This window comes from Trachypithecus francoisi, unplaced genomic scaffold (genome assembly GCF_009764315.1).
Source record: "Trachypithecus francoisi isolate TF-2019V2 unplaced genomic scaffold, Tfra_2.0 Lachesis_group1, whole genome shotgun sequence".
Classification (NCBI taxonomy): Eukaryota; Metazoa; Chordata; class Mammalia; order Primates; family Cercopithecidae; genus Trachypithecus; species Trachypithecus francoisi.
The window spans coordinates 2,995,028-3,009,366 of record NW_022681454.1 but is presented as its reverse complement, the minus strand read 5'-3'; the positions used below and the strand labels follow the sequence as shown (position 1 = coordinate 3,009,366).

The 14,339-nt window shown below is 45.0% G+C and overlaps 1 protein-coding gene across 12 annotated transcripts in view; it reads right to left on the bottom strand.

Moving 5' to 3' along the window:
• Positions 1–14,339, bottom strand: part of ADD1 (adducin 1) — a 94,759-nt gene that overhangs the window by 22,555 nt on the left and 57,865 nt on the right. For 6 of the 12 annotated variants that reach the window (XM_033213520.1, XM_033213527.1, XM_033213529.1 and 3 more), the window contains exons 5-10: positions 13,593–13,673; positions 12,884–13,033; positions 9,610–9,753; positions 9,406–9,504; positions 8,504–8,680; positions 2,269–2,613 (exon numbers count right to left, since the gene is read on the bottom strand). In XM_033213520.1, coding sequence (XP_033069411.1) covers positions 2,269–2,613; positions 8,504–8,680; positions 9,406–9,504; positions 9,610–9,753; positions 12,884–13,033; positions 13,593–13,673 — 996 coding nt within the window. The remainder of the gene's footprint in view (positions 1–2,268; positions 2,614–8,503; positions 8,681–9,405; positions 9,505–9,609; positions 9,754–12,883; positions 13,034–13,592; positions 13,674–14,339) is intronic. The other 6 variants (XM_033213523.1, XM_033213525.1, XM_033213528.1 and 3 more) reach the window with 1 other exon arrangement.

The following is a 14,339-nucleotide window of genomic DNA, read 5'->3' as shown; positions in this document are numbered from 1 at the left end:
AACTGGAAGCATGAGATGACAGGGTCATGAAAAGCAATGTGATGCTGCTACCCGAGGGTAGGGAGGAGCCTGCACCGTGAGGCAAGAGTGGGCATCACCAAAGTTTTGTGTTAAAATAAATGACAGCATCAGAATGCACTGTCTGCGTAACTATTTCAACCCAAGAAAATTACTGTACAGACACTTACACAGTAGCTACCTGGAAGAAGAGTTTGGTGATGTCGAATATTTTATATAACTTAATATTTTTGAGTGTTACAAAAATATCCCAAACAAACTTGAAGCGCTTCATGAGTCCTTAATATTTAAAGGCTGTTTTAGTATCAGTGCATCTCGTCAGCATGCTCAGCCTTCCACTCATAATTTTTTTTTGGATCTCCAATCAAATTTGAGATTTTTCATCAAATTCTAAGGCATGAGTAGGCACTGAACATTAAAACAAGCCCATCTTCGAGAGCAAATGTTATGCCTTTCAGAATACTTTCGAGAGGCAGTAAGATAGCCATAAACCATACAACTTTAAAAAAAAGCAACAAAACCGTCAAATGCTGAGCCACTGCGAGGAGAGTGTGGAATGGGCATGGAGCTGTGGGTACTCACTGATGGTTATCTTCTCAGATAAAAACAACTCCAGCGTTTTATTAAAAATAATTTTTAGTCAAAACATTCAAACAGCAACCTCAGAAACTTGAACACATTTGAAAAAGTAACAACAGTCATTATAAATGAAAAGATACCAACCTGGGAGCACTGCATGGAATCTGTATCCCTCCAGAACAGTAAGAAACAAATTTACATGCGGAGCCAGGCCTCCCCTTGGATGTACACATTGCCTAAAAGGCCTAAAGTGACTTAGTTGTTTTGCTAACGGTACATACAGCTAGTGCTGCTGCCTAAACACTTGGGGAAAATTCCTCACGGCAACTCAGCACTGTGCTTCCTTCCCATCAGCCACAGAAAGGTGTTTTGGGTTTTTTGTTTTTTTTTTTTTAATAAGGCCCACTTCCTTGAACAAGTGAAACAACTAAAAAATAAACAAATGAAAGAAAAGGGGAAGACAGGAAAGGGGGAAAGGAGACAAGGAGGGAGGAGAGAAGAGGAGAGACGCACTCCCACGCTCGGAGCCCCACGGCCACACAGGGTCCCTGCCCAGGTGCCATGGCCGCTCAGGAGCACAGAGGCTTCTCACCAACTGCATCAGGAAAACACCAGGACCACCTGGGGAAGATACAAGTTTTTTCTTTAAATAAATCTATAAAGTAAAGCACTGTCAGAAGGGAAAAGAAAGCCCCGCTTTATGTAGTATTTGGTTGCCCAGGTTTTAGGAGCATCGAATCTAACTTCAACTGAATTCCTAATGAACTAGTCATGCATAGATGAGTCTGCTTCAGCCTCTGTCTCCTCCATCCCAGGGGCTTCTGGAAATGGGCCTCTTCTACAGTTTAAAGCAGAGCTGGGTGGACTGTTAGAGGTAGGTTACGGGAGGAGTAAAGACCGATCTTCAGAGGAAGTCTCAGCACCACGACATGGGAGCACCTCTCAGGGCAAACGGTAACGGAGCGGCATTACCGCTGAAACGAAGCACCCTTGCAGCGTCTGTCGCTGGTGCCTGCAGATGGCCTGCGCTGCACTTGGGTCATGCCGCACCCAGCAGGAGTCAGAAGATGACTCACCACTATGGCCGTCTACTCACATGCAACAGTCCATGCAGAGGGCAGCTGGGGGTGTGCATTCGGAGGCTTTGGGATAGAAAGCAGGGGAGTAACACTAAGGGCAGGGGACAAGGGTCAGCAGAGAACACGCCAGGGAGCCACGAGGGAAAACTGCTTAAGAAAACACTGAAGACTTAAAGAAGAAACTTTAGTGACTTGAAACCACTGGAGTCCACAACACTAAAATATGAGGTTTAGGACTGAAGTGTCTTTTTGTGCATGAAATATTAAGAGTCCCTGAATACAATTTGAATTAAATCAGAAGAGCTCCTATTTGTAGGTTAATACATGTACACTATTTTGTATTTCTGCTATAAATGGAGATACACTGGAACTACTGCGGAGTCACATTACATCTTAAGCAGTTTCAAGTAGACAGTATTACCCGGATTTGAGTAATGCATTCAGTGGACTTAGGTTCCGACTACAAGAAAGTGAATAAGGAAGGTTCGCTTTACACCTGGGTCAGAAAGGCTGGATTCCCAAAGCCTCCGAAGCCCCAGCTACCCAACTTGCTCTACGTCATCTAACTATGAACAGTAAGGTAGGCACAGACCAAGCAGTTGGTAATACAGCTTGGCACGCAGACACCGGACGAGAGAGACTGCAGCAAGGGTTTCACGTGATCGTGTGTAATGTTCGTCCACACCTTAGTCTTCGACTTGGGACTGCTTCCATTCTGCCCCTCCTCGGAAGCTTCATCGCCCCGGCCAGAGTTCAGCCATCTTGTCTTCTCCCGCTGCTGCTTCTGAAAACTGTGTCTGAGAGGGGAGCAAGTGCCCGAATCACCGTCACTAGCAAAGGAGTAACCTGTGACACTAGCAGGAACCTCCACATCGCTGTATTTTTTAGACTTCTCTCTCAGAGCAGGGTATCGATAAGGGTAGCCAGTTCTGTAGCCCTAGGGTCCAAGGAGAGTGAAAGACAGTCAATATTCCAGATCTCAAAACAGAGTTCCACTTTGGAAAATCATGTGGAAATATCCACAAAAGTTGAACACATGCATACCCTATGACTCAGCAATTCCACTCCTAATTTTATACCCAACAGAAGCAAACATGTTCACCAAAAAGCCAGGTATTAAAATGTGAAGAGCAACCCTACTCCTCGTAAACCACAGTTGGAAACAACCCAAAGGTCCATCCATATAGGAGATGGATAGTGTACTGTCTCCATAAGACGGCCTAGAGAGACACAATGTGCTCCAAACCAACCACGTGGACGACTCTCCTGAAGGCAAAGCTGAGTGAGAGACACCAAGCTGCAAAGAACATAGACCATGTAACTCCATTCATTAAAAGTGCAGAAGATGCAAAACAACCTTTGTTTTGGTTGTCCTGGGAGACAGGACAGTTGTCACCCCTGGGATGGGACAAGTGAACTGAAGGAGGTGCTGGGGGTGTTCTGAGGTGCTGCTACCGTTGCTCTTATTGACTGCTGGTTATACAGAGGGTTCGGTTTTTAAAAAACAAACTGAACACTTGCGGTAGGTGCACTCTCTTGCTTACATATTTCAGCAGAAAATTAAAGTTGAACACCCAAACAGGGCTTACTTGCTGCCAGCTACTGTGCAGGTTATATTCATCAACCTACTTAATAGACTTTTACCTCTTAAGTTACAGTTTAAATACTGTGATAATCTTTAGGTAAGTAAGGTAAATAAGTATATTCATAACAACTGGTTCTCAGCAAAATTACTTTACATCTGAATACAACAACATCCAAATTCACCTCCAGCTCTGCCTCATGACCATGTGTTCTGTGGTAAAAGACGGCCCCACTTACTTCACGCCTCTACTGGACCAACTCGTCTGCAGAGTCCTCCCACAGACAGCATCTATAAGGGCAAGGACGGTATCCTCTGCATGTCTCCTGGCCAGTGCTTAGCACTTGTTAAATGTGACAGACAGACTTCATAGTGGCCCCAGGCCCCCAGCTCCTGTAATCCCCTCCCACCTTGAGCATGGGTGAGATGTCTGACTTGCTTCTAAGTAGTGGAATTCACAAAAGGTGATGATGGGCTGTATCATAGAAGAGTGTAGCGCTGTCTTATAAGAGTCTCTTCTCCACTGCTGGATCTGAAGAAGCAAAGCTGCCAAGAATGCTTCAGCCCTGAGAAAAGGAATTCTGTCCCCGGTCTAGAAGAGCCTGGATGAAGATCCTCCGAGTCAAATCTCATAATGAGAACCAGCCCTAGCCAACACCCCGAATGCAGCCTTTATGAGACCCTAGGCTGAGTTCACTGTGCCTGGACTCCTGCCCCATAGAAGCCGGGAAATAAATGGCTGCTGCTCGAAGTCGCCAGGTCTGTAGTGATTTGTTGCACAGCACAGACAGGTAATATAGGGGATGCTGAAGAGCTGTCTGCTAAACAATCTAACAGATTCGCACCTGAACCAAGTCACTCACAGCACCTTCACAATACATCACAAGAGAATTAGGACTTGGAAGGACTGCATGGGGCCAGATATACAAGAAACTTCAGTGGCCCGTGCCCTGCTGGCTGTGGTACTCTAGAAACATACCTCTCAATTCAGAATTCTCTCTCCCCTCTGCTCTTTTTGGGGGGCCACCTTCATTACTAATCACTCTGTCAATATATTTTTTTAATTTTTTTTAATTTAATTTTTTTTTCAAGACAGAGTCTTACTCTGCTGCCCAGGCTGGAGTGCAGTGGCACCATCTTGGCTCACTGCAACCTCCACCTCCCGGGTTCAAGCGATTCTCCTGCCTCAGCCTCCCAAGTCGCTGGGATTACAGGCACGTGCCACCACACCCAGCTAATTTTTTGCATTTTTAGTAGAGATGGAGTTTCACTGTGTTAGCTAGGACGGTCTTGATCTCCTGACCTGATGATCTGCCTGCCTCAGCCTCCCAAAGTGCTGGGATTACAGACATGAGCCACCATGCCCGGTCCCCCGTAATTTTATTTACTTATTTAATTTTTTTTTTTGAGATGGAGTCTTCTTTGAGATGGAGTCTCGCTCTGAAACCCAGGCTGGAGTGCTGTGGCTCGACCTTGGCTCACTGCAACCTCTGCCTCCCGGGTTCAAGCGATTCTTCTACCTCAGCCTCCTGAGTAGCTGGGATTACAGGCACCCTCCACCACATCTGGCTAATTTTTGTAAAGAAGGGGTTTCACCATGTTGGCCAGGCTGGTCTTGAACTCCTGGCCTCAGGTGATCCGCCTGCCTTGGCCTCCCAAAGTGCTGGGATGACAGGCATGAGCCACCATGCCTGGCCTACATTTTTTTAAAAAGGTAATAACAATCACTAATGGAGTTGTTTTGGGTTTTATTTTCATAATTATCCTCAGAAAGATAAGGTAAATGTCTGTACTGGCAATTTTCCCATTTCTGAGCATGCTTTGTTGAGGAATAATAAAAGATAATGACTCTGCCATAAAGACTATCTGCAGAAAAACACAGTTCTTATTAATTCAAGTTTCCTCCTGCTTAAAGAGCCAGGACTCAGTAATCTCCGTAACTTCAGAATAAACCACCCAGGACTCATCAACATCATTTTTTCCTGACACCATATGGATTTTTCTTTATTCTTCCCCTTTAAATGCTGTTAAACCAAAATCAGAAGTAATACTCAGACCTCAGAACTACTACCTGGCTTGTAGTTAAAAATACGGATTTGGGTCAGGCATGGTAGTTTACACCCGTAATCCCAACACTTTGGGAGGCTGAGGTGGGAGGACTGCTTGAGCCCAGGAGTTCAACACCAGCCTAGGCAACATGATGAGATCCTGTCTCTACCAAAAAAAGAAAGAAAGAAAAAAAATATATATGGATTTGTTCCTTCTTTGAGAAACTGAAATTGTATCTTGACTTTTTTTTGTGGGGGGAACAATTTAGCATTTTTTTCTAACTGTAGAAGTTCCAATGAAATATATCTCTCTTTTTGAAATTTTTTTATTTTTTGTGGAGAGGAGTCTCGCTATGTTGCCCAGGCTGGTCTTAAGCTCCTGGTCTCCCACCTCAGCCTCCTGAAGTGCTGGGATCACAGGCATGAGCCACTGTGCTCAGTTGCAATATACATTATAGTATGGAAATTGGCAACTATTCTCTACTTAGTTATTAGCAAACAACATATATGCCAATCCCAATGCTAAATTAAAACATGGACTATGATTAGTGATTCCTGTCTAGTTTATTTCTCATAAATTATATGGCCTTCTAATATTAAAACAATTTGTACACATTAAGGACACTGAATAAACATTCATCATGCTTTTTGTAATGAATGTTTTACTTATTAATCATTCATCCTTCTCTTCCTTCCCTACCAAATCAGAGTTTCTGCCTGATTTTGACCTTCCCCTCTAGGACGTGCTTTCAGCGCAGTCTCTGGTGGCTGCTGTGCATTCTGACCCCCTCTCCCCTCTTCCTTACACTGACTTTAAGTAGAAGAGCAGCGAAATGTTGCCGTATTTACCAGGAGGCAGGGGCTGTGTAACTGGTCCAACCCCAGCCCTCCTCACCTTGTGCAGCCATGCTGAATGACCTAGCTCCTGACACACACCTGGGCCATGGCTGTCCCACTCTCAAGTTTTTTTCTCCAGCTGTGAGTTCCTGCAGCTTCACTACCCTGGCTGGCCACCCAACTCTAAGTGCTTCTTCAGCCTTCTTCGTGAGTTCTTGCTCCTCTTCCTACTTCCTTGACCAATCAGCACCCACCTCTGCCTGCAAGCTCTCATCATGCCTATGACTGCACAGATCACAGGGGCAGGGCTCATTTGGGATTCATTTGTCCATCTCCCTTATTAGGTCATAAACTCCTGAGGGCAAGAACTGTGTCCCGTTCATGACTCAATAGTAGACAGTCAATTAATGCAATCAATCTTACTGATTATATGAACTTTGAAAAGTTACGCTAGACTCTGCCTTCTCTGTTCCTCTGTCACTGATTGAGTCTACTCCACTGATTGACTATCGCACCCAGGCAGAAAACCCTCAGTTTTTCCTTTCTAGCAGATAATATTCATCACAAGTGCAAAGAATTTCAGTAACATTTAACATAGCCTGAATCAGACCAATGAATTCTCTTTATTCCACACCTTCAGGAAAGTTAAACTTCCTGCCTCCTGAAGCCACCCATCTCATCTGTGATCTGTGATCCTGTCCAGTACTGGCTGGCAGCATACAAGGACACTAGCCCCTCTGAGGCCTTCTTTCCCCACACTGGCATGTCCTCACATCTACACCTCTTGAGGTCACGTGGTGTTAGGATGGACCACTGTGACCCCCATCTAAAAGGTCTGATGTGCAGCATGGAAGGGATCTGCTCCAGAGCCCTGTGTCTGATGATGTGGCTGCAGGACTGAGACCCCAAGGGCAGTGTTCTAATACAGCTCTAGGAACTGAGTAATGATCCTGATAAAGTCAAGATGAACCTGAAAGGTGCACCATACAGTGCATGTTCCCATCTCCCCACTCCCGTTGTCTGCAGCTGTGCTGTGGCCTCTTCATGCTGTCATCCTTTTTTTTTCCCCAGGCTTTCAAACTCAGGCTAAGATCCTACCTATTCTTTGAGATCATTTCCAAGGGCTACCTTCCACATAAAATTTTCTCTCCAGTCCTTGCAAAAGAATAAAATTCTTCACGGCAACCCTGTAACACAGAACACATCCCGCGTGTCCTCCTATCACAGTGTGGGCTCACTTTCCTTGTGTGCTGGAGGCCCCATAGGCCTGCCCTCTGGACCATGCCGGGTTCTGTCCCTGCAATAAGCAGCTCAGGGGCTCCCACACTGTGGACAGGGAGTGGATACCCATGTAACACAGTCATCAGGCCCCAAACAGCCAGGACTTGCTGTTAAGACAAAAGCCTAGGTACCTGACTGACCTATTAAGCGCCACTTCTCTCGCTTGCTTGTGGGACGGCGGGGACTGAGCTGATGCAGCTGGTCATCCAGCAGCCTACACATTCTCTGTGCTCTTGTCCCCACTGAGTCCAAACACAAAGGTTATCTTTAAAAAATAAAACAGGCCAGGTGCAGTGGCTCACGCCTGTAATCCCAGCACTTTGGGAGGCCGAGACGGGCGGATCACGAGGTCAGGAGATCGAGACCATCCTGGCTAACATAGTGAAACCCCATCTCTACTAAAAAATACAAAAAAACTAGCCAGGCGAGGTGGCGGGCGCCTGTAGTCCCAGCTACTCGGGAGGCTGAGGCAGGAGAATGGCGTAAAAACTCAGGAGGCGGAGCTTGCAGTGAGCTGAGATCTGACCACTGCACTCCAGCCTGGGAGACAGAGCGAGACTCCATCTCAAAAAATAGTAATAATAATAAAACAATAGGCCGGGTGCAGTGGCTCACGCCTGTAATCCCAGCACTTTGGGAGGCCGAGGAGGGTGGATCACGAGGTCAGCAGATCGAGACCATCCTGGCTAACACAGTGAAACCCCCGTCTCTACTAAAAATACAAAAAATTAGCCAGGCATGGTGGCGGGCGGCTGTAGTCCCAGCTACTCAGCAGGCTGAGGCAGGAGAATGGCGTGAACCTGGGAGGCAGAGCTTGCAGTGAGCCGAGATCACGCCATTGCACTCCAGCCTGGGCGACAGAGCGAGACTCCTTCTCAAAAAAAAAAAAAACAAAACAAAAAAACAATACCAGGAACACTTCACCTCTATATTTTATTGTAATTTACTGCTTCTTCATGACTTTGAGGGTGAAAATATTCAGATACTGCATAAAGACAGCAATCTCACTTGCTATAAGAACACCAACACTGGTGCTTTTAGACATAAGGTTTATTATCAAGTAGTGGCACCACTCTTACCAGATTATCAAGCATCCGCATGAGGGCTTCAAATTCCTGCTCACCAATCTGCCACTTGGGAAGCGATCCAGTGCCTTCTCCTACAGGAGACCCTGGGGAACGGGACTTGGCTTTGTACTTTTCAGGATTCAGCAGGACTAAGTTGTCTGGTCCTCCTGCACTGGCCAGAGTTCGAACCTTTTCCAAAACACACACAGCATGGCTTGAGTTCCTTACTGAGATCAAAAGGGTCAGATGACTTGAATAAAAATGCAGGTTTCAAAAGAAACCAAATCTCTAGAGTGTAAGAATAGAAAATGTAGAATGCATAGTGATAGACTGATCACAAGCTTACTTTCAGATGTATTTCTTTAGCATGACAAAAATACTGGGCACCAAAGTTGGCAGAGAAATGAGAAAACACAGCACCTTTCAGGATCCTACAAAGGACTTGGGACCTCACTACGCCACAGACATAAGTCAAGAAGCAAAGGGGAGAATATGAACTAAGGGCTGACAGAGCAGAGGGGAACTCACAGCTGTAAGCTGCAGGCAACTCTCTGAGTCTCTACTTCTTTATGCCTGCTTTTTCAAAGGTACTGTGGGGGGTCACACGACATCACGTATGAGATGACACACGCTAAGCACCTGATGCCAGGCCTGGTACACACCAGTACTCCATAAACGGTAGTGACGGACATATTTGAAAATTTAAAAATTAGAAATGTAAAGTCCAGTAATCCTTCGCCAACTTCAATCAGTGAAACAGCATTTGTCCTGATCAAGTCCCAACTGCATGAGCTTATCTTCAGCAAAGAGATTGCTCAAAGACTCCTCTCCTACTCAGTAAGTATCAAAAAATCTATGTGAACCCCAGACACATCTAAATAAACTGCAGAGTGATTGGAATGGCTGTCCCCTACCTGGATCTCACAGGCAACCACAAGGTTATGGATGTAATAGAAGGCCTCCTCAACGCTCTCTCCAACTGACACGAGCCCATGGTTCCGGAGAATAAGAACCTGAGGGGAAGCAGGAATGCTCTATGGAGCTGGGCAAGAAGACTGGCCCTTTGCTTTATTCTTCTTTCTGCCGTACTTTAAATACCAGATTAGACGCCTACTGACCTTGCTTTTAGGCCCCAGATTTTTCTGAATCAAAACTTTTTCCTCTTCATCAACCAGAATGCCATGGTAGTCATGATAAGCCACTTCTCCAAGGGAAAGCGCCTCCGGGGAGATTGGCAAGAGGCCACATTTCATCGCAGAGACCTAGAGACCAAATGGTCGCCATGAAGAAGGAAAGCCGGGGTTACACAATGACCAATGATATGGTAAATGCTTTCCTCGCAGAAATAAAATAGGAAGGGAAGTGTTTTTGTTCTCTTCTTGAAAACAAATCAATCTATGAACTTAAGACAAACTTGACTTCCAGTGCTAACAATTCACACTTAAAAACAAAATTATCCTTAAATTAGGAGAGCTTCAAAAGAAAATCCACATCTTTCTAGACTTTTTCCCACTGATTATAAGTGCTGTATAAACCTGGATTTAATTATACAATGAGCACTGCATCTAGTGCAAGGAGCAGACCACAGACTCCTCTGAGGACTCAGCACATTTCAAAAGAAGGCTTCCCGTCAGGTATGGTGGCTCACACCTGTAATTCCAACATTCAAGAGGCTAAGACAGGTGGATCACCTGAGCCCGGAAGTTCGAGGTCAGCCTGGGCAACAAAGAGACCCCCGTCTCTACAAATAATATTTTTTAAATTAACCAGATGTGATGGCATGCATCTGTAGTCAAGAGGCTACTCAAGAGGCTGAAGCAGAAGGAATCCTGAATGCAGGAATTCAAAGCCAGCCTGGACTACATATGAGACCCTCATCTCTTAAAAAAAAAAAAAAAAAGGAGGAGGTTTTCCAAGTGCTCTAAAGTTTTGTGTACTTTTTATCTTAGGTTGTAGATAACATTGAAACACCTAAAAATTAGATGAAAGCAAATGTATACAAGTTTGTATATATATAATTACATATATACAATTTATATATAATTTCTTATATAATTTCTCTACATGTAATTAAGTAAAACTGACTCTCAAAGAGAAAAATCTAAGTGTTCATAGAGTCCTTAAGTTTCCTAAAATTCCCCAGAGTGGCCTCAGAATATGCCATTTTTGAAGGTCTTCTAAAGACAAGACCTATAGACAGCAACATTATGACCCTAAAGTAACAGGCTCCAAAGATTCAAAAACTATCTTTAGGTACAACAATTCCATACAGAAAAGTTCATCTAAAAAGACAATACCACATTTAACTCCTTCCACAGTATCAGCTCTCATACAAGAAATTTCTTTACCAAGCAAAATTATTTTGGTAATTTTAAAAACAGGCTGGGCGCAGTGGTTCGTGCCCATAAATCCAGTAATTTGGGAGCCAAGGCGGGCAGATCACTTGAAGCCAGGAGTTAAAGACCAGCCTGGTCAACATGGTGAAACCCCATCTCTACCAAAAAATACAAACATTAGCCAGGTGAAGTGGCATGTGCCTGTAGTCCCAGCTACTCAGGAGACTGAGGTGGGAGAATCGTTTAGAACCCAGGAGGTGGAAGTTGCAGTGAGCCAAGATCGTGCCACTGCACTCCAGCCTGGGAGACAGAGTGAGATCCTGTCTCAAAAAAACAAACAAAAACACATTACATGATAGCTGTTCATAACCATACTGTCAAAAGTATCTTTAATACTTCTTAAAAATCCATAAACATTTTAGTGGCTGGAGTGACATGCATTCTTGCAAGAAAAAAAAATCACATCATTCACACAATGATGTATCTATTAAACCACGATGTTGACATAAGAACCTTACGTTCAGAGTGAAACAAACCAGAGGTAATATTCATCCAAATAATCCAACACACATGACATTAAAACATCAAGATCAGGTTGGGCGTGGTGGTTCACGCCTGTAATCCCAGCACTTTGGGAGGCCAAGGTGGGCAGATCACTCGAGATCTGGAGTTCGAGACCAGCCTGGTCAACATGATGAAACCCCATCTTGACTAAAACTACAAAAATCAGCCAGGCGTGGTGGTGTGCACCTGTAGTCCCAGCTACTTGGGAGGCTGAGGCAAGAGAATTGCTTGAACCCAAGGGGCAGAGGTTGCAGTGAGCTGAGAGTGCATCACTGCACTTCAGCCTGCGTGACAGAGCAAGACTCCATCTCCAAAAAAAAAAACCCAAGATCAATTAAAATACAGCATTACTGAATCAATAAGGTCATCTGTTGTTCAATAAACCCCAAAGTCCTTACACAGAATTGGTGATAAAAAGCATATTTCTCAAGTACTGTGCTTTCACATGACTTTGAGCAGATAGCCTGCATGTGCACTTTCATACGGAGGGGTCTGGGGCTTTGTCAGGGTGGCCCGTTCATACCAGAAGGGGCAAGAGGAGGGTTCCTGAGCAGCTTGGAAGCCAAGCCTCCTAACAGCCTGCACTGCCTGTGTCTCTTCCCCCAGCCGCTCCTTTTCGTCTCCCCGTCACAATCCAGCCTGGGTCTCCCTGGATGGCTGCGAGGAGCTGGACAGGTTGGTTTCTAGGCTTCAACCTCTCCCTTTCCCCAGCTCATCCTCACAGACTGTCCTCATGTTCAAGTCTCCCGCACCCCAAAAACCCTTCCCTGAGCCCACAGCACCCTGAACCCGCCACCCCAGCTTGCCCTCTCCTTCTTTTCCCATTTTTGTTCTCAAACAAGGTGTCTGCTTACTGCTGTCATTTTGCACTTCCCCACAGTCTTTGACACCCTGAAATCTTACCTCTCCCTCAAGTCTCTTTAACTTTGTTTTGTTTACTATTATTGTACTTTTTTGAGACAAGGACTTACTGTCACTCAGGCTAGAGTTCAGTGGCACAATCATAGCTCACTGAAACCTCAACCTCCTTGGTTCAAAAATCTTCCCACCTCAGCCTCCCAAGTAGCTGGGAGTACAGGCATGCATCACACCTAGTTACTTTTTAATTTTTTTTTGTACAGACGGGGTCTCACTATGTTGCCCAGGCTGGTCTCCAACTCCTGGGGTCAGCAATCCTCCCACCTCAGCATCCCAAAGCCGTGTGACTACAGGCATGAGCCACCATGCCCAGCCATAATTTTCTAATTGTTAAATCTAATAGGCATTTTCAGACTTATTACATGTTTGTCAAAATTAAATGGGATATATGGATCCCTTACAAGAAAAAAAAAATTATTTTAAGAAAGTCACACTTAGTGGTAAACCATTTCTTTTATATTCAACAAAAGTAGTTTTACTGACTATAAACAAGGAAGGGCAGGTCAGAGGAAATGTGCAGTGCCTTTCACTAAGCAGCTTTAAAACTGGAGGTGCTACCAGGGCAGCCACTCACCGCGGCCCCTGCTGGGGTGTGAATGTGCACAACGCACTTCACATCTGGGCGTGCAGCATAAATTGCAGAGTGTAAGGTGAAGCCGGCTTGATTTACTCCCAGATTAGTGCTTCCACGATCCACTACATCTCCTTGTAGATTGATCTTAACCTGAAAATTAAAAACAAAACATTTAAATACCAAGAGGACTTCATTTTTCTTTCCTTTTTTTTGATACGGTCTGGCTCTGTCACCCAGGCTGGAGTGCAGTGGTGCAACCTCGGCTTACTGCATCCTCCACCTCCCAGGTTCCAAAAATTCGCCCACCTCAGCCTCCCAGGTAGCTGGGACTACAGGTGCGCACCACCATGCCCGGCTAATTTTTGTATTTTTTTGTAGAGTTGGGGTATCGTCATGTTGGCCAGACTGGTCTCGAACTTCTGGACTCAAGCAATCCACCCGCACTGACCTCCCAAAGTACTGGAATTACAGGTGTGAGCCAATGTACCCCACCGCAAGAGGACTTCAAATTACCCTAACTAGAAACTACTGAAACCCAAGGCTACAATATCTGTAACTTCTCTCAAAGGTTTTTCTGTAACTGAACACATCACATAAAACACAGGCTCTTTCTTGTTTCTTGGGTTTTATATATTTAGCTGATCTGAAGATGTCAAATGACCTAATATGACCTGCACATACAAGCTGCCAAAGAGAAGGACATTCTTACCAAACTGGATGCAGTCACTTCACTGTAAAGAAGCCCAAAAGGTACAATGAGGAAGTGTTCCTGCTCAGAGTTCACTCTGGTCTGTGGGGAAAATGACTGAATTAGCGCAAAGATCCAAGTGAAATTATTTGCAACTCTTTCAGGCTACAAACTCACAGGTTTGTTTAGAGTGAGCGATGCAGGGAAGTGTTCATGCACAATGCCTGTCACGAAGCTAAGGGGTACTGGAAGCTTTCCATTATTCTATCGTACCAATTTATCACATATATAAAGTGCTTCTTGCTCACGTTCATGGGAACTGACTTTATACAGGAAAAAAACAGTTCCACACTAGCCTTCTGACAGGTCAATACATTACTGCTGGGTTACTCTATTGCACTTTCTGGTGGCTACCAGTGTCAAAGACAAAAAGGTCTCACCCTCAGGGATAGAACAATGAAAACCAAAACTTACAATTTTTTTTTTTGGAGACAGGGTCTCACTCTGCTGCCCAGGCTGGAGTGCAGTGGCGTGATCATGGCTCACTGTAACTTCTACCTCCCAGGATCAAGTGATCCTCCCACCTCAGCCTCCCGAGTAGCTGGGACTACAAGTGCACAACACCATGACCGGTAATTTTTGTATTTTGTATAGAGACAGGGTTTCGCCACGCTGGCCAGGCTGGTCTCAAAAACTCCTGGGCTCAATTGATCCGCCTGCCTTGGCCTCTCAAAGTGCTGGGATTATAGGCATGAGTCCCTGTGCCTG